We start from the raw sequence: 27,001 nt of genomic DNA on the forward strand, positions 1-27,001 counted from the left end.
CCTTGGGGGGAGGGGCAAAACAATTGGGAGGGGGATGGTTGAGGCAGAGGCTTGAGGTAATTGTGACTGTGGTGAGCATTACAAATGGTGAAATAATTGCTGACTTTGAGAGAATGGACTTTGTAAACTGGACCAGAGCCGTCGATAGGACTTGTGCCTATGTTTGTATACCACAAGGAATACATAAGTACATAAACTGCAAACAGTGCTACTCCAGCATAGGAGGAACAGGCTCTGATCAACCACAGGGACAGATTCATGGATGCTGATGTGGGATGCATTGGCAGGGTGCATTATGCCTGGATGGTCTGAAGATCAGGACTTCTCCATGGAGAAATTGGGACATTATTCTGACCATGAGTCTATTCTAAAAGGAGTCATTGTCTCTACTAAAACAAATACTCACCAGCAGCCACACAACCCAAGATAAAATCAGGAACCTAGTACCCCTGCGACAAACCCTGTTGCCAATTCTGTCAGCATATCTATGCAAAAGACACCATCACAGGATCTAACCACAAGTCACACCATCAGAAGCTCATATGTCTGCACATCCACTAACGTGATATATGCCAGCAAGTGACAGCAATACCCCTCTGCTATGGAGATTGGCCTCTACGACAAAGGTTAAATGGACACAAATCAGACATCGGGAATGGTAACCCACATAAACCTGTAGGGGAAGACTTCAACATCCGTGGACATTCAGTCATGGATTTAAAAGTAGCCATCCCTCTACAAAAGCGGCGAGGAATCCTGTGGCACCTTATAGACTAACTGAAGTGTAGGAGCATAAGCTTTCGTGGGCAAGGACCCACTTCGTCAGATGCATGTGACGAAGTGGGTTTTTGCCCACGAAAGCTTATGCTCCTACACTTCAGTTAGTCTATAAGGTGCCACAGGACTCCTCGCCGCTTTTGCAGATTCAGACTAACACGGCTACCCCTCTGATACTATCCCTCTACGAAAGAATTTCAAATCCTGATTACAAAGGGAGACATCCAACCTGGAATTCATTTTCAAATTCAATACCATCAATTTAGGATTTAATAAGGATATTAACTGGTTAACACATTCCAAAGGCTATTTCCTCTCTTTTTATGTTCACATTTCCACATTAACTGCTGTGAATGGGCCACTTCCACCCTGACTTGATTAGCCTCCTTTACACAAGTAGCCTCTTTCTTTTTTTGTCCATATCTAATTTGTTGTCTAATTTGAAGAGTTGGTTTGTTTGTGGATTTGTTTGTGCAAAATAAAGTCATACTTTGTAATTACCTACAGATACCAAAATTTGCATAGGCAATCCTGCCACTTAAATTAGCTGAATGCACTCCTTTTTACACCAGAATATGCTGAGTGAAAGGTTTAAATAATAATTTTTGTTTTTCATCGGAAAATAGTCCTGACTAGTATGATTAAAGTTCATAAAAATAATTGCTAACAACATTAAAATCAAATCATCTATTCAATTGACATTTTAGTGCAAAGAAATTTTTTACTGTTATAAAGCACAAAATAATTCAAATTAGTTATAGAAAGAGGAATGGAAGCTTTACGAGTTTCTGATTCATATTTACTATCTATGGTAATTATTCAGTAAGATGAATAATGATTGAAGTTGAAATTCTGTAAGTTTAAAAATGTTCTTTTCCTTTCCCCCTTTTGAAAACTTTAATAAAAAATTCTATGACATATAGGAAAGTTAAGAAATTAAATATAAGTTTAATCTACACAAAATGACTTTGCCTGGTCAATAACGGGCCTCACCTGCTAGTGCATATATACCTAGGCCTTTGTAAACTCCACTCCAATTCATCTGAAGTGGGTTTTACACACAAAAGCTCATGCCATAATAAATTTGTTAGTCTCTAAGGGTATGTCTACACTATAAAGTTAATTCGAACTAACAGCCTTTAGTTCGAATTAACTTTCATAGGCACTACACATGCAAACCGCTAGTTCGAACTTAATTCGAACTAGCGGAGCGCTTAATTTGAACTAGGTAAACCTCATTCTAGTTTGAATTAAGTAGTTCAAATTAAGGGCTGTGTAGCCACTTAATTCAAACTAGTGGGAGGCTAGCCTTCCCAGCTTGCCCTGGTGGCAACTCTTGGCACAACCAGGGAAACTCTTCTGCCCCCACTGAGCCCTTAAAAGGGCACAGTCTGGCTACGTGCCAGGTGCAAGCCTGCCAGCACCCAGCCAGCAGACCCTGCACCTGGCATGGCACGAGTCAGCCACCCACTGCCACCCAGCCCTCTGCCTCTTCCCGGGACCAGGCTGGCAGCTCCCAGGAGCCTGCCCGGGGCCGCAAGAGGTGGGCACCCGCCTGGTCTAGTGCGGAGATCGTGGACCTCATCCAGGTTTGGGGGGAGGCCTCCAACCTCCGCACTAGGCACAGGAAAGTGGCCATCTAGGGCAGGATAGCTGCCAGCCTGGCCACCAAAGGCCACATGCGAACCCAGAAGCAGGTTTGCATGAAAATCAAGTTGGTCCAGTGAGACCCCCGACCCTCAGCCCTGAGCTTAGAACATAAGAACGTAAGAATGGCCATACTGGGTCAGACCAAAGGTCCATCTAGCCCAGTAGCCTGTTTGCTGACAGCGGCCAACACTAGGTACCCTGGAGGGGCTGGACTGAAGACAATGACCAAGCCATTTGTCCCATGCCATCCATCTCCAGCCTTCCACAAACAGAGGCCAGGGACACCATTTCTACCCCCTGGCTAATAGCACTCCATGGACCCGACCTCCATGACTTTATCTAACTTCTCTTTAAACTCTATTATAGTTCTAGTCTTCTGTGACAGGGCGAGGTAGCCCTGCACTGAGCCTGTAGGGCCCAGCCAGGGTTACCTGGCTGCAGAGGCCCCTCCCCCACAGCCCTACCGAGCATGCCCGGGCTGTAGCAGCGCTATAAAAGCCTGGGGAAGGACTCAGTCTGGGGAGACAGCCAGAGGAGAAGGACCGGTGGAGGGAGCTCCCACTCAGCTGTTGCTGGGAACTCCAGAAGAGGCCGGAAAGGACGCGGAGGTGAGTTGGTGCAACCCAGGGACTGCCTGCCGAGGGGACGCCGGCATGGAGCTTGCAGCAAGCTGGGCATGTACAGGGGAAGGAACCCCAGGGAACCAGGTAGGAAGTGGCCCAGGGCAGGAGCGGGAGCTGCCTCTCCTGCCCAGAGAACCTCGGTGTGTTTTGGCCGGATTGCCCCGCTGAGGGAGTGACCTGTTACCCAGTCACTCACTGGGACCTGGTGGAGTAGGGTGGACCTGGGTCCCCCTACCTGGGGTGTGTCCCTGCTACAATCCTGAACTACACTGTGGACTCAGGCTGAAGGGCCTTGGCCTTGCTTAAAGGGCCATCTATAGACTGCATTGTGGACTCGGGCCCAGGGACCTTGGACTTAAGAGGGTAGGTGGGAGGGGCCTGCCACACCTTCACAGCCTCCTGGGGCAAGGAGTTCCACGGGTTGACTATTTGCTTTGTGAAGAAGAACTTTCTTTTATTAGTTTGAAGCCTGCTACCCATTAATTTCATTTGGTGCCCTCTAGTCCTTGTATTATGGGAACTAATGAAGAACTTTTCTTTATGCACCCTCTCCACACCACTCATGATTTTATCCTATCCCCCCTCAGCCTCCTCTTTTCTAAGCTGAAAAGTCCCAGTCTCTTTAGCCTCTCTTCATATGGGACCTGTTCCAAACCCCTAATCATTGTAGTTGCCCTTTTCGGAACCCTTTCCAAGGCCAAAATATCTTTTCTGGGGTGAGGAGATCACATCTGTACACAGTACTGAAGATATGGTGTACCATAGTTTGATACTTCCTGCTCCTCCTTCTTCCCCCTGGCTCCCCCCTTCCAGCTCCCTCCTCCCAGGTTTCCCCCTCCCCTCTCCCACCTCGTTTTTCCCAGTCTCCCCGGAGGTTAATCCCTCTCCCCCCAGTTTTGTTAAATGAAGAGAGTTTCTATTTTTGAACACACGTGTCCTTTATTTTGTACATCAGGAAGGGGGGGGCTAGGGAGGGGTAAGTAGAAGGAGGTGAGGGAGGAATGGGATATGAGCCCCCGATGGGGAGGACTGGGGTGGCTCTGCGGGCTCCTCGGGGTGGAAGCTCTCCTGCAGCCCCCCAATTGACCCCTCTCCCCCAGATGGCAGCCTGTGGCAAGTGCAGCCGGGCTGATGACCAAGTGCTGTGATGTGCCGAGTGAGGACACTCAGGGCACTCCAAGTCAGGACTGCTTTGCTGTCCCTCTTCGAGGTAGACAAGCAAGCGGGGAACCCTGAGAACTGTCTGTCCGGGGTGGGGGTCGGGTCCCTTTAAGCACAGCCCTCGGCTAGCCTGAGACAGCAGCTCCATGCTCTAAGTCCTAACCTGATGCCCTGCTGGCACTGCTTCCGGCCAGCCTTAACTTCGGTTCAGGGTCCACTCAATGTGGACATGCTAGTTCAAATTAGCAAAACACTAATTAGAACTAGTTTTTAGGTCTAGAGGCATTAGTTTGAATCAGCTTAGTTCAAATTAACTAATTTGAATTAAGTTAGTTCGAATTAGTGCTGTAGTGTAGACATACCCTAAGTGTACATCTACACAGCAGGGCTAAAGTTGAATTAAGCAATGCAACTTCAGCTACGTCAATTCTGTTGCTGAAGTTGAAATAGCTTAATTTGGCTTTTGGTGCTGTCTACACAGCAGGAAGTCGAAGGAAGAGCACTCTTCCTTTGACTTCCCTTATGCCTCATGAAACGAGGGTTACCATGAGTCAGAATAAAAGCCCTCCAGCTCAACATTATTTTGAAATAAAGGCTTGTAGGATAGACTTGCACTAAGTTATTTCAGAATAACATCAGTATCCTAAATTGCCACAGGACTCTGTTTTTGCAGATACAGACTAACACAGCTGCACCTTTGAGATGGTCCTCACTGTTATTCCAATGCTCTTACCCTACCCCACCCCCTCCATTGCCATAGCTTATGAAATCATACCTCATCTCAGAAGACCTAGCAAAAGAAAGTTCAGCTGCACACCCCATAAATGTAGGATGGTGGCAGAATGTGCACTTGGCAGATTAAAATCTTCTTGGTGCTGCCTGCAAAACCATTTGGAGAACAGGGTCATCAATGCAGTCCATATTATTGTGTCCTGCTGTATTCTGCAAAATGTCTGGAAGGACAAGGGGCAAAGAGTAGATTCCAGATACTGCTGGCTTGCTGAGCTGAAAACAGAACCACCCAGTGTACCCATCATGACTGCTGGATTCATGCACACAATGGAAATTAGGGATGCTTTGTATGCCCATGTAATGGATTTGTACAAATCTGTGTATAAGGGAGAAGGAAATGGTATCTGAAGTAGAATCATTTGCTCAGGAAAAATGCTGATGGGGAGGATCCTTCTTATAACTTTAGCTCAGTGGGGAGGGTACTCGATGGGATGTGAGAGATGGCGGGTTCAAGCCCTACCTCTGCATGAAAAGAAGGGATTTGAACAGGAATCAGCTTTCAGAAGAGAGCTCTGAGCACTAGTACGGAGTCGTGCTAAGTTTCTCTGGTCCAATTCTTCTTGTCACCTGAGGCATTTTTTGCATATGCTATTTGACCAGGATTCATCATCAAATGTGGTTCCGTGGCTGGACCATTTGCTTCCTTGGCCACAGGGCCAAGTACTGATGGGGAGTGTGACATGATGCTGAGCCATGACTCCTCTGGTCTAATTAATATTTATTTACTTCAATTAAAGTGGAAGAATTTCAAGAGGGGAAAGTGAGGGAGGACTGTCACCCTCGGGTGAGGGAACTCATCAGAAACATGGCAGATCCTTCTTCATCTGGACTTGAACCCACATCCTAGGTGCATACCTTCCCCAGAGTTGCTCCTTCTGCCAGCTGAATAACATGAACTTTCCTGAGGAGCCCAATCTGGTAGAAAGCCAGCATACTTACCAGATTGGGTCCCCCACATGTGACCTAGAGAAGTGTGTCTTTCATGGTTTGTGATTCACGCTGGAGCACAGGAAGGAGAAATGTCCAGGTGCTTAGAGAGGCACTTGTGAGCATGCTCAGAGCAGAAGCGTAAGTACCTAGGAAACCTACCATGAACACTTAGGTATAAGGGAATTTAAAGGCCTATAGGGTTAGACACCAGCTAAGCAGCAGTTTTGCAGCTTGTGGTAGCACTTCAATACTGCTGTGGATCATACCTTCCATGCCAACACCATGCAAGTGTTTAACCCTCATTTTAGGAGGACCAAGGGAAGTCGGAGGAAGAGTACTCTTTCTGACTTCCTGCTGTGTAAAGAGCGCCATAAGCTGAAAAAAGCTATTTCAATGTAAGCTACGGAATTGACATAGCTCCAAGACACAGCAGTGGGGGGATGGAGAGAGAGTTCCCACTGATGCTTCCTTGAGACCCCAATCACAAGCAGGTCTGGTTCTCTTGCCTTTGTAGTGCTAGGAAAAGCTACTCTGATGTCCGCTCGAGGCTGGGGACACTGACATGAGCAGTGCTCAGATGGAGCAGACTCATGCCCTGCTTATCCCTGTATGCACGTGGAAGCAGGCATAAGGGAAGAGAGGAGCACAACTTGCATTTCTCAACCCTGGACTGCCCCAGAGTGGGGTAGGAAGGCTGGGGTTCTTCTGGGGTTTCTGGCAGCGGGAGAGAGGCAGCGGTGGTTTCATTTTAGAGTTACAGCAGTTTTGTGGGGACTGACTACTTGCTTCAGCCAGCCAATAGAGAAAGAAGGTCGTAGGCTCAACTTGATGGCACTTTGTCTGCTGTCTCTTGTGAGGTCTGAATGACCTGATGCTGACATTCAGCCAGCCTGGAAGAGGAAAGTTGGAAAATCTGACTACTCAGGAACAAGCAGCTGACTGAAGAAGAGAAAGGAAAAGACTGGAACAAAACCTTGGTGAGCTGGAGGGTGAAAGAGGAGAGAAACTGGGAATCGGTGTGGGAGACTGGGACTTGCTGGGTGAGGACATGGGAGCTGGGTAGGCAAAGTGAATAGAGGTGAAGCGCCTGGTGCGGGGAACATGCAGATTGGAGGGGACAAGGCAGGGGGTTCAAGCTTGGTGGAACTGGAAGAAGGGTCTCTTCTCAGTAGAGCAGACACACCCCTCCAGAGCCTGGAATACCCATTTCTCCCATCAACAAATACCTGAGACTAGTGGCAAAACAGCTCACCCCCCTCTAGTGCGGTCCACAGAGGATAACCAGCTGTTCTTCTATGTCATTTCATTAGCTTTGCAGAGCTCTGGGCAGTTGATCTGCCTGCAACTCTTCCCCCCCCCCCCCCCCCCCCCCGGGCCTACCGCAGACAGGGGCTACTTCAGATACCCAGAATAGTCCCTGTCTGTGACGTGGCAGGCCCTGCGGAGCTGAAGCTGCTCCAACCCTCACCAGTTAACCTGCACTAGTAAGCAGCAACTTTAAGGGTAAAGCTAACCATTTAATCGATTAACCTTTCACATCCCTAGTATAAGGCAGAACTCCTCTCCACCTATGCCCATCTGTTTAGCAAAACCTCATTCAATGCAGCCTACAATGAAAATCACTGTAACTGATTTCCATGGGAGTTGCATTAGGTTCTGAGTGGAAATCACTTAGAAGCTTGTCCAAGGTCTTGCTGTGTGTGTAGAACAGATGGACCAAATCAGCAGAGACATTCAACTTTCCAAAGTCCATTTTATTCTTCATTTTATAAAATGTGTAAGTTCAGAAATGTATTACAGGTTATTGACAATACTGATTAGTGCACTGTTAAGTGTGTTAACTGCAAAGCCCTTTATGTCGAAGTGACTGAATTTAGTCACTTCTTTAATTGGATGGAATTTTTTATACAAACATTTATATACATTGTCCGTATTATTGCTCCTTTCTAAATTCTTGAGATATAGAAGCAGTAAAAGTGTGTTTACTCTCCCAGTTAGTTATAAACATTCTCAAATCAACAGTGTGCGTTCATCAGCCACAAAGTTACTGGGTGTATTGCAAAAGTTGTGATCACTTAAACTGACATCAGCACGCAAGGAAATTTTCTGTAACAGAAAAAAAAAAGAGAAAGGAAAGAAAACATAATTTAGCAGAGCTCCACTATTTACTCTGTACTTTCCTCAGAGTAGCTTCTGCAGCCAACTCTGAGCACCCTGAAGTGCACATCACTCAAACTAATTGCCTGCTAAGAAAGCAAAATATTAGTAACTCAAATAGCCCTGAAATTCCCATAAGGAGATAGTAAGGCATTGTGCAAACTTTTATCGTGACTATTCATGGGCAAAAGCCTTCACTGCCCTGGAAGGAGATAACTGGCTGATCTACAGATGACAACAAGTGCAGAGCGTATGGCAGATATAGGATGGTGTAATGGGGTCCACCCTTCGGGCGAGTGCCCCTTGGTGGCTGAGGGGAATCTTACAGTCTCTACTCGCCTGTCTGCAGGCAAAACAGCGTCCAGTAAGTAGCCGTAGATCAGGCCTCTATTACGCACGCGCGCGCACACACACACACACACACACACACCCACACACCCCCCGGTGCTGTTTGCAGGGGGGTTCAGGGGGATCCAGGCCTGCCCACTCCTCTGGGTCCTGGCCCAGGGACCCTACAAGTAGCAGTTACCTGCTGAGTTTCAAGTAATTAGTTACTATCATGTCCCTGGGCCACTTTCCCAGGATGCTTTTCCATGCAGCCCTTCTCTAGGGCCTTGTTGCGTTCCCCTTGTCCGGGATTCTGCAGGCTTGCCTTTGGCTTCTTGGCTAGCCTTCAGCCATAGGACCTGGCTCCCACCATATATGATGGCCAGCTCCCACTCGGAGCTGTCCATAGTGCTGGTATTCCCCAGTCAGCCCTGGATCTGCCTGGGTCGAGCTCCAGGAAGGAACTTGACAGGCATTGGCCTACCAGCTCCTGCGGCACCCTGACTGGCTGCAGCGGAGGCTGCCACTCTGTTTTGCTCAGAGGACCTCTCTACTCCTCCTGTTGCTGGCCAGGGTGCTGAAAGGCCTCCAGCATGGATGTCAGGCTTTGTCCACCTCATCACAGATGGCAAAACAGTTTTCATTCTAATCCTGTTTTCAGTTACCAAGAATTTTCAGAAACATTCCCCTCTTATACCGAAAAGAAAGGTATGTTGTTATAACTAGGCTGGTTAGACTTTTACCAGATCTGATATTTGATAAAGGACATTATGTTTATTTTGAGAGTCACTGGGCAAAAACTTTACTTTACCTGAAAATCACGGATGTAGGTAAGGAAAAAGCTGAGGAAGGAAAAGGCCAGAGACCATTCTGAAATTGTGCTGATGATGTGAACTATGTAGCCCTGTGTTAATGAGAAAATACATCTATGTAATGAGGCTTCTTCAGTGATAGAAGGCTTACATTTTAGCATTTCAAAGAATGCTTACTTAGATCAGTTAGGTCTTTTCCTTTACTTTTATGCAACTTTTTCATAACCGAATAGAGCAAACTGAATTTACCTGATGTCTGGGAGAGAAAGGGCGAAGAAAGATACATGTGCAGATGGTTGCCAATTCCTAACTCACTCTTTTTTGGAACTCATGCACCTTGTACACATTGCATCTAACGTATATTTGGGGCTACAGTATTGCTTCACTACATAACAGCCTCTAAAGGTCAACTAACAAAGTATAGCTGCATCACATATGTACCTTTAATGTGCCCACTTCCTCTCTCCATGCTTTTGTCTCCTGCTCTCTTCCTTATATTGCTCATACCCACTTCAGTAACCCACCAACCAGCACAGGGTTTCATCTTCAATGCAAAATGTTACCATCTTAAAATGTGTCTGAACAGTCTTGTTGGCTGACAGTTCCAATCATAACTTTGTGGTTATGCTAGTCATGGTTAAAACTTTACCAATGATTATTTTAAGAAGTTATTAAGTACAGGTTCTGTAAAGTTCTTTTCACACAGTCCTCAAAAATCCTTTGTTCATTAACACATCTCAAGGTATCTAGTCTAATTTAGGGCTTGATTCTGCAACCTTTACTTACAATCAGGCAAGCAATTTCATGTTTCCTCAAACAGTAAAAGTACAGTTGTTTCATTTACTGAAAATGTTTTATGTTAATTCTCAGTTGTTCATACACTTATCTATATTGGCTACTGAAGGTCATCTAAAGCACGTAAGAAATGTACACTTTCATTTGAAGGAAAACTGTAGATACAACCAGTGAGAAATCACGCACAGAAAAGCAAACACAGGAGATGTGGAAACAAAGTGTTGTTAAATGATCAATCTTTAATGATCAAGATTAAATGATCAAGCTTTACTTTGTCTCCTTAAACCTAAGAATTAACATGGTCTCTGATTAAAACTTAAAGAGTTTGTGAGAGACACACACACAAGCAAGTAGTAGCAGCTCTTATCCTCTCTGCCCCTCCTTCCCAATTCCATTCTCCAAGAACAAGCAAATTGCATCCCCTCACCACTGTGATCCACTCAATCGAACAGCTTGGGCATTCCCATCCCTGGACATTCCCATCAGTTAGAAAGTCTGCATTAGTCTTCATACATGGAACACTTTCTCCAAGGCTAAATGCACACAATTTCCTTCATGGAATTGTTTTACATTTTCTTCTCTGCTCTCAAAAATAAGACTTACACTCTCATGTGGCTCCCAGTGCAGCTTCTGTACTAGATTAGTCCCATACAGGCCACTGTATAAAATAACTGAGGAAATAAACACTAAAGAAACAAGTTAAGGAAGATGTGAAATGATAAATGCCAAGTTTGGAAAAAAATATTCACATTAAAATCTAGACCAAGTTTCACCCTGAGGCCAGGTATCTGCATAAATGGGATGGGGGTCTGGGCTCTGAAATGCCAAGATAAGTATTTGCTATCGTGAACAGTAGCCTGGAGATGAAACAGAAAGTTACTTGTTGCAACAAAAGAGTAATTTCTTACCCATAACTAGGAATCTACAAATTCATGGTTCATTCTGGCCAATTTCACACCCAGAGAGTTTGAAGATTAGTAAATTTCATGTTTTCACATGTTTACATCTGAAATGTCATGGTGTTGTAACCATGGTGATACCACCCCAAAACAGGGTCCTGGAGTGGTTGCAAAGCTGCTGTAGGGGAGCCATGGGATAGCCTTCCTCCCTTCTGTGCTGCCTTGATTGCCCGGCTTCACTCTTGGGACTCCTAGATCAGACTCGTAGAGGGGAATCTGATCTCCCCTGTCTTGCTGGGAATGTCTCAGCCAGGAGCTCCTAGCTGCTAATCCAGGTCAGTGGTGGATTAATGCATGGGCTTATGCCCAGGGGCCTACTCAGTTTGGGGACTCCTTGGAAAAATGAGTACCCCAAGTCTGACTTCCAACTGAGCTGGGGCAAGACAGACTTTGTTCTTCCCTTGCACAGCTGTTCCTGAACAGAGATCAGACGCACATCCAGGTATTTCCCCTGGCTGCAAGAAGCTCCGGCTCTGCGCTGCCTCTGTAGGTGGGTCTGATCTCCTCACCACTACTTGAGATTCTTAGTTAATGAATTCCTGCAATCCTTAAAAATAACTAATGGGGTGGGAACGGTGCATCAGTGGAAGTTGTGGTGGTGGAATCACATGGCTGATGCTTGGATGACAGCGTGGCAGAAGTAGGAAGAGCTAAATTCATGGATTCTAAGATCAGAAAAACCCACTGTGATCAAGTCTGACTTCCTGTGTAACATAGACTATAGGAATTTATTGAACTACAGGAGGCCCCTGACTTGCGACGCGATCCGTTCCTGGGGAAGCGTCGCAAGTAGGAGGCACTGTAACGCGAGCCCTCATTTACGATAGGCACTGTGCGCCATTGTAAATGCGGGCCGAGGACGTAAGTGGGGGGGTTTCCGGCCCCTTCCACACTTTCAAAAATGGATGTAAGTGTGGGGACGGTCAGAACTTGAGCAGTCGCATGTTGGGGGCCTCTTGTAATTCCTGTCATGACCAAGAGGCTGCCAGGCAACTCTCCAATACCACTTTCTACAGGCCACTATCCTCTGATCCCACTGAGAAGTACCAAAATAAACTACATCATCTACTCAAGAAATTCCCTGAAGAAGCACAGGAACAAATCTGTACAGACACACCCCTGGAGCCCCGCCCAGGGGCGTTCTATCTGCTGGACACCCTATCATCTTAGGCATTGGCACTTTTACAGCAGTAGTGTCGGGCTATGTGGACTCTCTCCTCAGGCCTTACACTACCACCACTCCTAGCTATCTGAGACACACTGCTGACTGCCTGAGGGAACTACAATCCATTGGCAATTGTCCAGAAAACACCATCCTGGCCACTATGGATGTAGATGCTCTCTTACACCAACATTCCACACCAAGCCATCAGGAACTGTATCCCCAATGATGTCACAGCACAGCTGGTTTCTGAGCTTTGTTACTTTGTCTACACCCACAACCATTTCAGATTTGGGGATGGTTTATATCATCAAGTCAGTGGCCCTGCCATGGGCACCTGCATGGCCCCATAGCATGCCAACATTTTTATAGCTGACTTAGAACATCACTTCCTCAGCTGATGTCCCAAAGTGCTCCTCCTCTGCCTAGGCTATGCTGATGGCATCTTTATCATATGGACCCCCGGGAAGAAAGCACTTGAAGAATTCCACAGGGATTTCAACAATTCCACCCATCAACCTCAGCCTGGACCAGTCCACACAAGAGATCCACTTCCTGGACACTCCAGTGCAAATAAGTGAGGGTCACATAAACACCACCCAATACTGGAAACATACTGGCCAGTTTAGCTATACTTACCTACACACCGCCAGCTTTCATCCAGAATACAACAGATGGTCCATTGTCTACTGCCAAACCCTAAGATATTTGCTCCAATCCCTCAGAGACAAACAGGAGTTCTGTTAAGCAGTCTTAAAACTACAATACCCCTCTGGGGAAGTGAAGAAACAGATTAACAGAGTATCCAAAAGTTACTTACTACAGGACAGACCCAACAAGGAAAATAACAGAGCATCACCGGCATTCACCTACAGCCCCCAGCTAAAATATTCCAGAACATCAGCAAGGATCTACAACCGATCCTGGAAGATGATCCCTTACTCTCACAGACAACAGGGTTAACTCAGTGATTCTTTTCTTTCTGATGTTAGACAAAATCCAAGAGGCCATATGAATAGCGAGCACAATGTAGATTGTATGGCTATTGACTAGTATGTGTTATATGTTGTTTAGCACCAACAATTATTTAAGAGAGACTCTACACCTTTCATTACACTTTTCATATACTTATTCTATTTTATGGTTAGCTTATATTACTAGTGTTACTTGTATTTCACAACAAAGGATACTGCTTGCTATGCTTGTTCCGCACCACAGTAACACGGTCACTCGGATCCAAAAGATTTTTTGCTGCATTGTGTAGGAAAGGATAGTCTGAACCAGTATGTAAATGGCTCCTATTCCAAATGTTATACAGGCTCCAATTACATGCATATAAACCAGAGGATATTTCTAGGGGGAAAGATAGATATAAATAAAATATAACATATACATAACATTCACAGAACACAATTTAGCTTAATACAGTGCTGATACCTCCACTTGTACTGAAACTCAGACAATTTATTTCTATAAAAGCTCTGCTTGTAGTTACCATCACCACTAACGGTTGTGTCCTTACATCTCTCAACTCTCAGTGCTGGGACTGTGTCAGTACTTGAATGGGAGACCTTCAAAAGAAATCTACATATGGTTCACACTAATTCAGCAGCTGCCAGCTGTCAATACATGTTGTCATGGAGCAACTGGCTCCTGGAGTGCAGGCTTTCAGATGAAACATAAAACTAAAATCTTGGCCACTTGCAGTAGTTACTGTGACACTTCACTCAAGAGCAGAGACTTTAGTGAACTGGCCAGAACAGCAAGAATTTTAGCGCAGTATCTAGGACTATGTTAACAGACCTGAGAATGACAACATGACCTTTTTATTTAAAAAAAAAAAAACCCCACCCAAACCCCTTCTTTTTAGTTACCTGGGAGGGCCTTATGACCATGGAAGAATAAAAGCTTTTACTGAGCTCTCATTGGCTACATACTACTTATAATAGTGTTATTGCTACTCTCAAGCCTCCTAAAGAGCACATTATTTGAGTTGGCAGCACTCAGTGTTCTCAATTAAATTTGTTGAGTTGTCAATCGCTTTCAAGCTCTCTCCACAGGCTCTGCAGTGCTGAAAGCTCTGGAAGTGACCTCACAAGGAAGAAACCAGAAGGGAACACCATCTACTGGAAGCCATGGGATGCATAGTCCTAGGGATGGGGGTTCCACGGCCACCGCCCCCCAAAAGAAAACGATGAGTGGTGGTGGTCAGGGACTCCCTCCTAAGAGGGACTGAGCCATCCCTCTGCCGTCCGGACCTGGAATCTCGAGAGGTGTGCTGCTTCCCGGGAGCTCGCATTCATGATGTCATTGAGAGGCTTACCAAGCTGATCAAACCTTCGGATCGCTACCCCTTCCTGCTTCTCCACGTGGGAACTAATGATATGGCCAAGAATGACCTTGAGCATGTTACTGCGGATTATGTAGCGCTGGGAAGAAGGATCCAAGAATTCGGCACGCAAGTGGTATTCTCCTCCATCCTCCCTGTTGAAGGAAAAGGACTGGGCAGGGATCGTTGAATTGAGGACGTAAATGCATGGTTGCGCAGATGGTGTCGCAGAGAGGGCTTTGGTTTCTTCGGCCATGGGACTCTGTTCCGGGCACAAGGATTGTTAGGAAGAGATGGGATCCACCTAACGAAGAGAGGAAGGAGCATCTTCGCGGGCAGGCTTGCAAACCTAGTGAGGAGGGCTTTAAACTAGGTTCATCAGGGGACGGTGACCAAAACCCTGAGGGGAGTGAGAAAGGAAGACCCATGTTTCGAATGGAGAAGATAGGACAATCAAGTGGTTACCTGAAGTGTTTGTACACTAATGCGAGAAGCCTGGGCAACAAACAGGAAGAACTGGAGGCTCTGGCCCAGACCAAGAAATATGATTTAATTGGGATAACAGAGACTTGGTGGGATGACTCGCATGACTGGAGCGCTGTCATGGAAGGGTATAGACTGTTCAGGAACAACAGGCAGGGGAGAAAAGGAGGAGGAGTTGCACTATATGTAAGAGAGCACTACGATTGCTCTGAACTCCAGTATAAAGAGGGAGAAAACCCATAGACTTTCAACAGGTTTAAGTTTAAAGGAGCAAACAACAGCAGTGATGTTGTGGTTGGTGTCTGCTACAGGCCACAGAAACAGGTGGATGAAGTAGATGAGGCTTTCTTCGGACAACTGAATGAAGCTTCCAGATCGCAGGCCCTGGTTCTCGTGGGGGACTTTAATCACCCTGACATCTGTTGGGAAACCAATATGGCAGTACACAGGCAATCCAGGAAGTTTTTGGAGAATGTTGGGGATAACTTCTTTACACAAGTGCTGAAGGATCCGACCAGGGGCCGTGCGCAGCTTGACCTTCTGCTCACAAACAGGGAGGAGCTAACAGGGGAAATAGAGGTGGGTGACAACCTGGGAAGAAGTGATCATGAGATGGTAGATTTCAGGAACCTGACCAAAGGAAGAAAAGAGAGTAGTAAAATACACACCTTGGACTTCAAAAAAGCAGATTTTGACTCCCTCAAAGATCTGATGGGCAGAATCCCCTGGGATGTTAACATGAAGGGGAAAGGAGTCCAGGAGAGCTGGCAGTATTTTAAAGAAGCCTTATTGAAGGCACAGAAAGAAACCATCCCGACGTGTAGCAAGAGAGGCAAACATGGTAGGAGACCGGATTGCCTTACAGGGGAAATCCTTGGTGAACTTAAGCACAAAAAGGAAGCTTACAAAAAGTGGAAACTTGGACAAATGACCAGGGAGGAGTTTAAAGGTATAACTCGAGAATGCTGGGGGGTTATCAGGAAGGTGAAAGCACAAATGGAATTGCGACTGGCTAAGGATGTGAAGGATAACGAGAGGTTTCTACAGGCATGCTAACAAGAAGAAGGTGATCAGAGAGGGTGTGCGGCCCCTAATGGATGAAGAAGGTAACCTAGTGACAGATGATGTGGGGAAAGCTGAAGTACTCAATGCTTTCTTTGCCTCTGTATTCACGGACAAGGTTGACTCCTGGACTTCTGCGCTAAGTGACGCAAGATGGGATGAAGATGGACAGCCCATGGTGGGTAAAGAACAGGTTAGGAACTATTTAGAAAAGCTAAAAGTACATAAATCCATGGGTCCAGACTTAATGCATCCGAGGGTACTGAGGGAGTTGGCAAATGTCATCAAGGAGCCTTTGGCTATTATCTTTGAAAAGTCGTGGAGATCGGGAGAAATCCAGGATGATTGGAAAAAGGCAAACGTAGTGCCCATCTTCAAAAAAGGGAAGAAGGATGATCCAGGGAACTATAGGCCGGTCAGTCTTACCTCGGTTCCTGGAAAAAACATGGAAGGGATCCTTAAGGAATCCATTTTGAGGCACTTGGATGAGAGGAAAGTGATTAGGAATAGTCAGCATGGATTCACAAAGGGCAAGTCGTGCCTGACCAATCTGATTAGCTTCTATGATGAGGTAACTGGCTCGGACATGGGGAAGTCAGTGGATGTTATATACCTTGATTTTAGCAAGGCTTTCGATATGGTCTCCCACAATATTCTTGCCAGCAAGTTAAGGGATTGTGGATTGGATAAATAGACAGTAAGATGGGTAGAAAGCTGGCTAGAAGGCCGGGCCCAGCAGGTAGTGATTAATGGCTCGATGTCAGGATGGCGGTCGGTTTCTAGCGGAGTGCCCCAAGGTTCTGTTCTAGGACCGGTTTTGTTCAATATCTTTATTAATGATCTGGATGAGGGGATGGATTGCACCCTCAGCAAGTTTGCGGATGACACTAAGCTGGGGGGAGAGGTAGATACGTTTAAGGGCAGAGATAGGGTCCAGAATGACTTAGACAAATTGGAGGATTGGGCCACAAGAAATCTGATGAGGTTCAACAAGGACAAGTGTACAGTCCTGCACTTGGGACGGAAGAATCCCAAGCATAGTTACAAGCTGGGGACCAACCGGTTAAGTAGTAGTTCTGCAGAAAAGGACCTGGGGGTTACAGTGGATGAGAAGCTGGATATGAGTCAACAATGTGCCCTTTTAGCCAAGAAGGCTAATGACATATTAGGATGCATTAAGAGGAGCATTGCCAGCAGATCCAGAGATGTCATTATTCCCCTTTATTCGGCTTTGGTGAGGCCACATCTGGAGTATTGTGTCCAGTTCTGGGCCCCCCACTACAAAAAGGATGTGGACGCATTGGAGAGGGTCCAGCGGAGGGCAACCAAAATGATGAGGGGGCTGGAGCATATGACTTATGAGGAGAGGCTGAGGGACTTGGGTCTATTTAGTCTGCAGAAGCGAGAGTGAGGGGGGATTTGATAGCAGCCTTCAACTTCCCGAAGGGAGGTTCCAAAGAGGATGGAGAAAGGCTGTTCTCAGTAGTGACAGATGGCAGAACAAGGAGCAATGGTCTCAAGTTGTGGTGGGAGAGGTCCAGGTTGGATATTAGGAAAAAGTATTTCACTAGGAGGGTGGTGAAGCACTGGAATGGGTTACCTAGGGAAGTAGTGGAGTCTCCATCCCTAGAGGTGTTTAAGTCTTGGCTTGACAAAGCCCTGGCCGGGTTGATTTAGTTGGAATTGGTCCTGCCTAGAGCAGGGGGCTGGACTAGATGCCTTCTGAGGTCTCTTCCAGTTCTATGAAAGGTGGCCTCACTAGTGCCAAATAGAGGGGAATAATTGCTTCCCTTGATCTGCTGGAAGTGCTCCTACTAATGCAGCCCAATAGGCCATTAGCCTGCTTGGGTCCTTGCTCAGGAGACACCCCAGTAGCCAAAAAATATAACTGCAAACAAAATGCCAGCAGCCTTTGACGGATCAGCTGGATGCATGAGACTTCTCCTGAGATGTGGGCATGTATGACATGGTTGCCAAATGTGTATCTGTCACCATCATATGGGAGACATCTGGAAGTTGGACACGGCATATCTTGTTTGCGGTGTGAAGATTTAAAAGAGGGAAGACTCTGAAAAGGAAGTTAACGTTGTAGAGAAAAACACAGTTGAGACACAGGAGGACAGGGATGACTAGGGCTTGTAATTTTTTAAAAAAGCTCTGATGCTTTGAAACAAAATATACATAAAAGACCATATTTTTAGAGGTGTTGAGCTCTTACAGCTATGAATTAAGCTTCTGAGGGTTCAGCGTCTCTGAAATCTGGTCCAAATACCGGATGGTCATTCCCTTCTAACATCCAGAAAACTGCAGACAGAACACAAACCTGGAAGTTGGCAATAACGCAAAGTCCAAAGCAGCTTATCACTCCGAGTGTAAAGCCAGCCTTATTTAGTCTGGTGATCTTGGATTCCCTTGGATTCAGAGCATAAACCTGTTTATAGCGAACATACACGGTAGCAATACCTGTGAACAAACAACCCAAAAGCATTGAGGCTTAAGTAAACACGGAGACTGTTCTTGTCAACTGTAACATGGTATGAGGCAGAAGTAATTGACATTTAAAAGGCAAAAAATAAATTAGTGTGACATTAAGGCAGAGGTGGGCAAAAGGGTTGCTATGGGCCGCATCCAGTCCACAAAGCGAGGTGATCTGGCCAGCGGAGGCCCTGCCATTCCCCCCACGCCCCAGGCCAATCAGGACTTGGGGCTGGAGGGAAGTGCGCAGTCTCCTCCCACCCTGCGAGGGATGCGGTGCTTTTGAGCACTGCATGCTCCTTGCAGTACAGGAACAGGGCGGAAGGAGACTCTGTGCGCTCCCCCACCCCAGGCCAATCAGGTCTTGGGGGCAAGGGGAGCGCAGGAGGAGACTTCTCCTCCAGCCCTGCAAGGGGCTCAGCACTTAAAGCTGGCAGTTGACTCAAAGCGCGGCACTCCCTTGCAGGGCGGGGACAGGGAGCGAGAGACTTCACATGCTTCCCCTCCACAGGCCCTGACTGACCTAGGGGCAGAAGAGGGAGCACGTGAAGTCTCCTCCCACCACCAGGGGCGTGGGTATCTAGAAGGAACTGCCAGCTGTTCAGAACAGCTGGCTGTTCTCATTGGGAGGGAGGGGCAAAGACTTTGCATGCTCCTCTACCCCCAGACCAATCATGGTCTGTAGGTGGGGAAACACGGAAGTATTCTGGTCCCGCACCTTCTGCCTGAGGCCCTGTCCCTTCTGGGACAAAAATGTCTGAAGTGGTCCCTAGTCAAAAATTATTGCCCACCCCTGCATTAACCCCTGGTCTGTACTAATGAGGTAAATTGATCTCAATTACGCTCATAAAGGTATGTAAGTCAAGTGACTTAAGATGGCTAGACTTACTGCCATGTCTACACCACGCTATGTCAACGGATGCTCTCCCACTGACATAGCTTCCACCTCTCGAGGAGGACTACTGAAGTCAACTGGAGAGCACTCTTCCATTGACTTATCATGTTTTCCTCAGACCCACTACACTGAAGTCACTGCATCAATCACAGCAGTGCTAATCTAGCCAGTAGCAAAGACAAGCCCTAAGAAAGCAAAGAACTCAAGTAAGGAAATAAAGTGAAGTGATGGAAATTATTTGAAAAAAGGAATGCGGGGTTTGTGATCCCAGCTTAGATTAAACTGATTTTTAAACACATGTTTACACAGGGCACAGTTAAGGATATTCACATATCCTAAATGTGAATTTTCATACCTTAACATGTCTTGATTTCTTTTAAGCTTACCCTTACCTATGAACACAACTCATTGTTTTTAAACTCTTAGGCTACGTCTAGAATGCAAGCCTCTTTTGAAAGAGGCTTTTTCGAAAGATACTTTTGAAAAAGCTTCTTTCGCAAAAGAACATCTAGACTGCACTCTCTTCTTTCGAAAAAGTGAGCCGCTTTTTCAAAAGAGAGCACCCAAGCAGTCTGGATGCTCTCTTTCGAAAAAGCCCTGTTTGCATTCAAGAACACCTTTTTTCGAAAGAGCACTTTCGAAAAAAGGCGTTCTTCCTCGTGAAATGAGGAGTACCGCCGTCGAAAGAAAAGAAAGAAATTAACTATTTAATTTTGAAAGAATGAGGCTGTGGTCTAGACACAGGAGAAGTTTTTTCAAAAAAAGGCTACTTTTTTCGAAAAAAACCCTGCAGTCTAGACACAGCCTCAGAGGGGTAGCCGAGTTAGTCTGTAACTTTAGAAATGAGTAGTCCTGTAGCACTTTAGAGACTAACAAAAATATAGATATAGTATTATGAGCTTTTGTTGTTTTTAAAGTTACACACCAACACGGCTGCGCTCTGAGTTTCCTGCACTAATAAATGCTTGTTTTGGGGAGCAAAACCCTATAATTCATTACAACAACCCTATAATTAATTTCACCCTAAATAACAAGAGCCCGATGTATATACAAAATTTGTATCCTTGTCTACATCTGTATCTGTAAAAACTAGCTGTGCATCTCTGCATCCACATCTGTGGATGTGGGTACCTGTGGATATAAAGTGGATAACCATGGATTTTCAGGGCTCTATAAATAACTGATCTGTAGTCTCAGCTTCATACTCCTAATGTAGCTTTTTGCCTGGGATCATGGGTATTTAGAAATAATGCAACTAACTAACTTAGCTCTTCTGTTTAATAACTTATATTCCAGAAGTGCTTACAATGTGCTAGAAATCATTTTATCTACTTACCTAAGAAAGTGGAAATATTTAACATAATCCCAAATAAGCATCTTTCAGGAGGTATTGTCCCTGTGTCACTGTAAGAAAAACAGTACATGAAATATGGTTTTACATCATGTAGTGTAAATTAGTGAAAAGTTTTCTTTGCTAATTTAACTTTGTAGAGCTTTGTGCAAAGGCCAGCATGAGGCCTTAGAGCTGCTTAAATTCCTTGAAGCCCTATTTTGAGGACCAAAGTAGGAATTAAGTGGAACAAAGGCCTGGCAATGGCTTTCCACATGGGGTGAATTGCGTATTATGTGACTAACAATGTTATAACACTCTTAACAGGAACTAAAAACTGTGGGCTTAAAAAAAAAAGCCTGAATCAGAAGTTAACACTGAAATTGGCCTAATTGAAAGTAAAGCACATGACACAGATGAGAAATACACTAAGGAATATAAAATTATAGAACACCAGAACTGGAAGGGACCTTGAGAGGTCATCGAGTCCAGCCCCCCACCCTCATGGCAGGACCAAGCACCATCTAGACCATCTCTGATAAATGTCTATCTAAACTGTTCTTAAATATCTCCAGAGATGGAGATTCTACAACCTCCCTAGGCAATTTATTCCAGTGTTCAATATGAGAGATTAGCAATAAATATACATTCTGGAATTCCCAGAAAACTAACTCTCCCTAAGATTTGTGCTGGAAAGACAGAATTATTTGTAATTTGCACATAGCATGATACCTTTTCTAATAAGGGTAGTTACAACTCATCTCTAGCAGCTCAATAGTGAGCAAATCAATTTGTGAAGGCTGTCAGTCTGCCCACCAACTAGAGAAAGCATTAGAGAGAGAATATGACGGTAGGTTCAGCCATCTGAAGGAAGAGGGCAGCAGAGGCACATGCAGGCCCTTAATACTTCTGGAGAGATGTTAAATTCTGTGATTGCACTTAATTATCAAAACTAACATCTACCCATTGCTGTCTATGACACTGCACCAGCAACTGATTTTAGTTAAACATATTAAAACCAAAGAGGAAAAGTCCATGTTTGAAATGAATAGGCCATATTGTCACAGATCACGGGTTCCCAACCTCAAGATTGCAATCCTGCGGGGAGGAGGGAAAAGCTGTAATCACCCTGCCCTTCCCATATGGCTAGAAAGCAGAGTGTGTCCAGATAAGTCCAAGTGCAGTAAAAGCAGAGAGTTGGCATCACAGATCAAGAACTTTGGATTCAGATATTTATTCTATGGCTCTGTGCCTCCAATTATCCAACATTTCTAGTGATCACTAGTACACCCTATATACTGTAATGACCCTAACACAGGCCATGAAAAGTTTAAAATGTAAATGTTTGCATATGTCCAAAAAAAAGTAAATGTACAAGTGTTGGTTTTAACAAATATATATATAAATATAAATATATATATATATCATATTCATTTAATGTTAGAACTGTTAATCCCAAAGCTATACACTTTAAACTAAAATTTTTGAAAAGTTGGAGGGAACATTTGCATAAAAAAGAAACAACTAGCCTGGCATGAATACTGTGATATGGTTAACAATGCAGCACTTAGTTTTTACTGACCTGATGTAGGGCACCAAAGGGTCGATGTGACGTAGAACAACTGCAGTAATGTATGAAAATATGAAAGAAGCAGCTGACCAAACAACCAAAGCCGAAGGCAAGAAACAGAGGCCTTGCTGAAACCACCACATTGCAGCACTGTTTCCCACGTCCAAATATTACGAAGAATCAAATATGCAAAAGATTTTTGGTTTTCTCTCCTTGAAGCCAAAGAGTTAAACATGCAATCTTCATATGTATCCTGTTATAAACACCCACAGTAAGACAAGACAGATTGTATTTAGAATCACTGTTATTGAAAGCACAACTGGAGACTTACAGGAAGTCACTGCTCTTAGTGAAAAACAGAAAGCGAAAAACAGAAGTTTATTTTGGAAACTTTCATATTACAACTCACAGAAGAAAACTCGAGAAAACACTGTCATTTTAGTGCCCTAGTGTCTGCTTCCTAAGATGCATCAAGAAGGCCACTGTGTTCTGATTCTTTCTCTTCAACTCTATTTGTGTATCAAATCCCATCCAGGGATCAGGGAGTATAGCATGTACAGAATATTCCTCAATAACAGTTTTATAACAAAGGAAATTAAAGCTTCTACAACTGCCATTAACAAAACTGGGCATATTTACAAAGTATATTGACAATGCAGAAATATTAGTAACTCTTTCACTTATCGAGCACATTCCATCTGAAGACTTTATAACCTCACACAAATCACTAAATATGTGCATAGATTTCTTTAGACAAAAGCTGGCTGATGCCATCCAGAACCTCCAAAGACAACCAGTCTAGCTGCAGGGGCAGTTCTGTTTGCACACCTAGTTAGGTAAGTGCATGATGCTGTGTTTATACATCTACCCAGTTTTGAAAATCCAACCCTCAAAGTGAGTTTACCCTTCATACAGAGGAATGCATACAGGCACTATGTGCAGCTGGGTCACCCCCACAGGAGTGCAGTGAAGGAATTCTAATGCCTCCCTTGCTGCTAAGAATAGAGCCCAGTTCTACTAAATCACTGTCTTGTGCTGTAACCACAAGACCAATCTTACACTTGAGAAACAAAGTGATAGAAATGCAGCACTGTTAGTCTGGTCTAGACAGAACTATGTAGCACTTTAAAGACTAACAAGATGGTTTATTAGGTGATGAGCTTTCATGGGCCAGACCCACTTCCTCAGATCAATATGTGGAAGAAAATTGGCACAGAACCCAAACCACCAAAAAAGAAAAGCAACTTTTTGGTGATACAGGCAGTCCCCAGGTTACGTACAAGATAGGGACTATAGGTTTGTTCTTAAGTTGAATTTGTATGTAAGTCGGAACTGGCTCCAGATTGAAACTGACCAGGAGCTGACTACAGGAAGCTGGAGGCAGAATTGCTCTGCCCCCAGCTTCCTGGAATCAGCCACTGATCAGTTTCAACAGCGGCTGAATCTCGAGTCTGGGACAGAACAGCTGGGCTGCCAGGTAGGTCCCTGCAGGACCAACCCGGCAGCACCCCAGCACCTCTACCCCAGGGTCCACAACAAAAGCCTGGTCTGCTGGGGGGGGGGGGCGCACTAGCTGCGCCCCCCCCCCCAGCAGACCAGGGACACGGGGAGCAAAGCTGCAGCGGCAGCGGGGTGCCGCGCCTCTGAGGCTTTGCCAGAGCAAAGCCTCAGAGGCGCAGGACCCCGCCGCCCCTGCGGCTTTGCTCCCGGTGCCTCTGGTCTGCTGGGGACCGTCTCCAGCAGACCAGGGACACCGGGAGCAAAGCCGCAGTGGCGGCGGAGTCCCGCGCCTCCCCGCCTTTGCTCCAGGTGTCCCTGGTCTGCTGGAGACGGTCCCCAGCAGACCAGGGGCACCCGGAGCAGCTTTTCTCGCCCCGGAGGTCGAGGTGGCGGGACCGCTGCGCTCTGGGCAGTCCCGCTGCCTGCGAGCTCCGGGGCGAGAAAGCCCCGTTTGTAAGTGCAGATCCGACATAAGTCAGATCCGCGTAAGTCAGGGACTGCCTGTAGTCTCAGATGATGAAAATGAAAATGCATCAGTCCGCACTGCTTTGGATCATTATTGAGCAGAACCTGTCACCAACATAGAAGCATGTCGTCTGAACAGTTAAGTTAGGTTAAAACCCAAAAACAAAACAAAGCAAAAAAAAGTTTAAAAAGTTCAACATTTGTAAGTTGCTCTTTCACGATTAAGAGAATGAAACAGTACTTGTATGAGGTGAACTGAAAAATACTATTTTGTTTATCTTTTTTACAGTGTGAATATTTGTAATAAAAATATTACGCACGCTTTCCTTTGTGTTTGCAATTAAAACTGCGACTATTTTTTAAATTTTGTGATTAATTACTATTTTTAATAGTTCAATAGCCCTAATTAGAGCATTAGAAGACCCCACAAAGAAAAGTATCAGTGTAACAGGAGAATAAGATGTCAGATAAGTGTCTTAGGCTTATAGATTTCAAGGAGAGAAGTGAATCATGAATCATCCACTATTGGGAGTGCAGTCATGGCAGTGTAAGGTGAGACGGGCAAGACAGAACAAAGGCAAACAAGGCAGTGTAGAGGTGCGGGGTGGGGCAGGGGGTGGAGCAGGGCAGTGTAGGGCTGTGAGGCAGGTGGTGTGGGGCAGGGCAGTGTAGGGGTGTGGGGCAAAGGGTGTGGTGTGGGGCAGGGCAGAGGGTGTGGTGTGGGGCAAGGCGGTTTAGGAGTGTGGGGCAGGGGGTGTGGGGCAGGGCAGTGTAGGGGTGTGGGGCAGGGGCTGTGGTGTGGGGCAGTGTAGGGGTGTGGGGCGGGGCAGGGCAGTGTAGGGCAGAGGGTGTGGTGTGGGGCAAGGCGGTTTAGGAGTGTGGGGCAGGGGGTGTGGGGCAGGGCAGTGTAGGGGTGTGGGGCAGGGGCTGTGGTGTGGGACAGGGTAGGGGTGTGGGGCAGGGGCTGTGGTGTGGGGCGGGGCGGGGCAGGGGTGTGGGACGGGGGTGCAGGGCAGGGCAGTGTAGGGGTGTGGGGCAGGGGGTGCAGGGCAGGGCATTGTAGGGGTGTTGGGCAGGGGGTGCAGGGCAGGGCAGTGTAGGGGTGTGGGGCGGGGCAGGGCAGTGTAGGGGTGTGGGGCAGGGCTGTGGTGTGGGGCAGTGTAGGGGTGTGGGGCAGGGCTGTGCTGTGGGGCGGGGCAGGGCAGGGCAGTGTAGGGGTGTGGGGCAGGGCGGGGCAGGGCAAGGCAGTATTGGGCTGTGGTGTGGGGCGGGGCAGGGGTGTGGGGCAGTGTAGGGGTGTGGGGCGGGGCAGGGCAGTGTAGGGGTGTGGGGCGGGGCGGGGCAGGGCAGTGTAGGGGTGTGGGGCAGGGCTGTGGTGTGGGGCGGGGCAGGGGTGTGGGGCAGTGTAGGGGTGTGGGGCATGGCAGTGTAGGAGTGTGGGGCGGGGCAGGGCGGGGCAGGGCAGGGCAGTGTAGGGGTGTGGGGCAGGGCTGTGGTGTGGGGCGGTGCAGGGGTGTGGGGCAGTGTAGGGGTGTGGGGCAGGGCAGTGTAGGGGTTTGGGTCACAGCAGTGTAGGGGTGTGGGGCGGGGATGTGGGGCAGTGTAGGAGTGTGGGGCGGGGCAGGGCAGGGCAGTGTAGGGGTGTGGGGCGGGGATGTGGTGTGGGGCGGGGCAGGGGTGTGGGGTAGTGTAGGGGTGTGGGGCATGGCAGTGTAGGAGTGTGGGGTGGGGCAGGGCGGGGCAGGGCAGTGTAGGGGTGTGGGGCGGAGGGTGCAGGGCAGGGCATTGTAGGGGTGTGGGGCAGGGCTGTGGTGTGGGGTGGGGCAGGGCAGTGTAGGGGTGTGGGGCGGGGTAGGGGTGTGGGGCAGTGTAGGGGTGTGGGGCAGGGGGTGTGGGGCGGGGCAGTGTAGGGGTGTGGGGCAGGGCAGGGCAGTGTAGGGGTGTGGGGCAGGGGGTGCAGGGCAGTGTAGGGCTGTGGTGTGGGGCAGGGCAGGGGTGTGGGGCAGAGGCATTGGGGCAGGGCAGTGTAGGGGTGTGGGGCGGGGCAGGGGTGTGGGGCAGGGCGGTGTGGGGCAGGGGGTGCAGGGCAGGGCAGGGCTGTGTAGGGGTGTGGGGCAGGGCGGTGTGGGGCAGGGGGTGCAGGGCAGGGCAGTGTAGGGCTGTGGTGTGGGGCGGGGCAGGGCAGGGGCTGTGGGGTGGGGCAGGGGTGTGGGGCAGTGTAGGGGTGTGGGGCAGGGCAGGGCAGGGGCTGTGGGGCGGGGCAGGGGTGTGGGGCAGTGTAGGGGTGTGGGGCGGGGCAGGGCAGGGGCTGTGGGGCGGGGCAGGGCAGGGCAGTATTGGGCTGTGGTGTGGGGCGGGGCAGGGGTGTGCCTGTCAGACCCCGGGGCGCGCTCCCGCGGGTGCCTTACCTCAGGCTCGCCCGCCTCAGCCCCATGGCTGCTCCCCGCCCCGGGCAGCGCGCGCACGGCGGGGACGAGGGTCAATGAGCCCGGGGCGCACGCGCGCCACACCCCCAGCCCCGCGCGCGCCCGAGCCGGGCTCCCACACCCCTCCCCCCCCCGCCTCACATCCGCCTCATTTACGGCAGCCGCAAAGGGACGTAAAAGCGGCGCCTGTGAGGAGAGAGGTGTGAGGTAAATGCCGGTGCCCTGGGTTGAGCCCGCCGGGGGGGGGTGAGGCTCCGTGTGTCCGGTCTCTGTGTGCGGCCCTGGCCCGGGTCGAGTCCCGAGGGTCCCCTGCCCTCGGAG

At 47.6% G+C, this 27,001-nt stretch overlaps 2 protein-coding genes across 4 annotated transcripts in view; one reads left to right on the forward strand and one right to left on the reverse strand.

Annotated features, from left to right (window-relative positions):
* Nucleotides 1–7,662: 7,662 nt before the first annotated feature.
* DRAM2 (DNA damage regulated autophagy modulator 2) lies at nucleotides 7,663–26,801 on the reverse strand. The gene is made up of 8 exons (XM_075910317.1): nucleotides 26,663–26,801; nucleotides 22,302–22,542; nucleotides 20,726–20,793; nucleotides 18,343–18,482; nucleotides 13,336–13,498; nucleotides 10,628–10,710; nucleotides 9,229–9,321; nucleotides 7,663–8,039 (listed from the first exon to the last, which is right to left on the reverse strand). The coding sequence occupies exons 2-8, from the start codon at nucleotides 22,430–22,432 to the stop codon at nucleotides 7,944–7,946; spliced, it is 774 nt and encodes a 257-aa protein (XP_075766432.1). The 5' UTR covers nucleotides 22,433–22,542; nucleotides 26,663–26,801; the 3' UTR covers nucleotides 7,663–7,943.
* The window catches only part of CEPT1 (choline/ethanolamine phosphotransferase 1), a 45,838-nt gene continuing 45,589 nt past the window's right edge, over nucleotides 26,753–27,001 (forward strand). For 2 of the 3 annotated variants that reach the window (XM_075910316.1, XM_075910314.1), the window contains exon 1: nucleotides 26,753–26,887. The gene's annotated coding sequence lies outside the window, so the exon portion shown is untranslated. The remainder of the gene's footprint in view (nucleotides 26,888–27,001) is intronic. The other variant, XM_075910315.1, reaches the window with a different exon arrangement.

This window comes from Pelodiscus sinensis, chromosome 27 (genome assembly GCF_049634645.1).
Source record: "Pelodiscus sinensis isolate JC-2024 chromosome 27, ASM4963464v1, whole genome shotgun sequence".
Taxonomy (NCBI): domain Eukaryota; kingdom Metazoa; phylum Chordata; order Testudines; family Trionychidae; genus Pelodiscus; species Pelodiscus sinensis.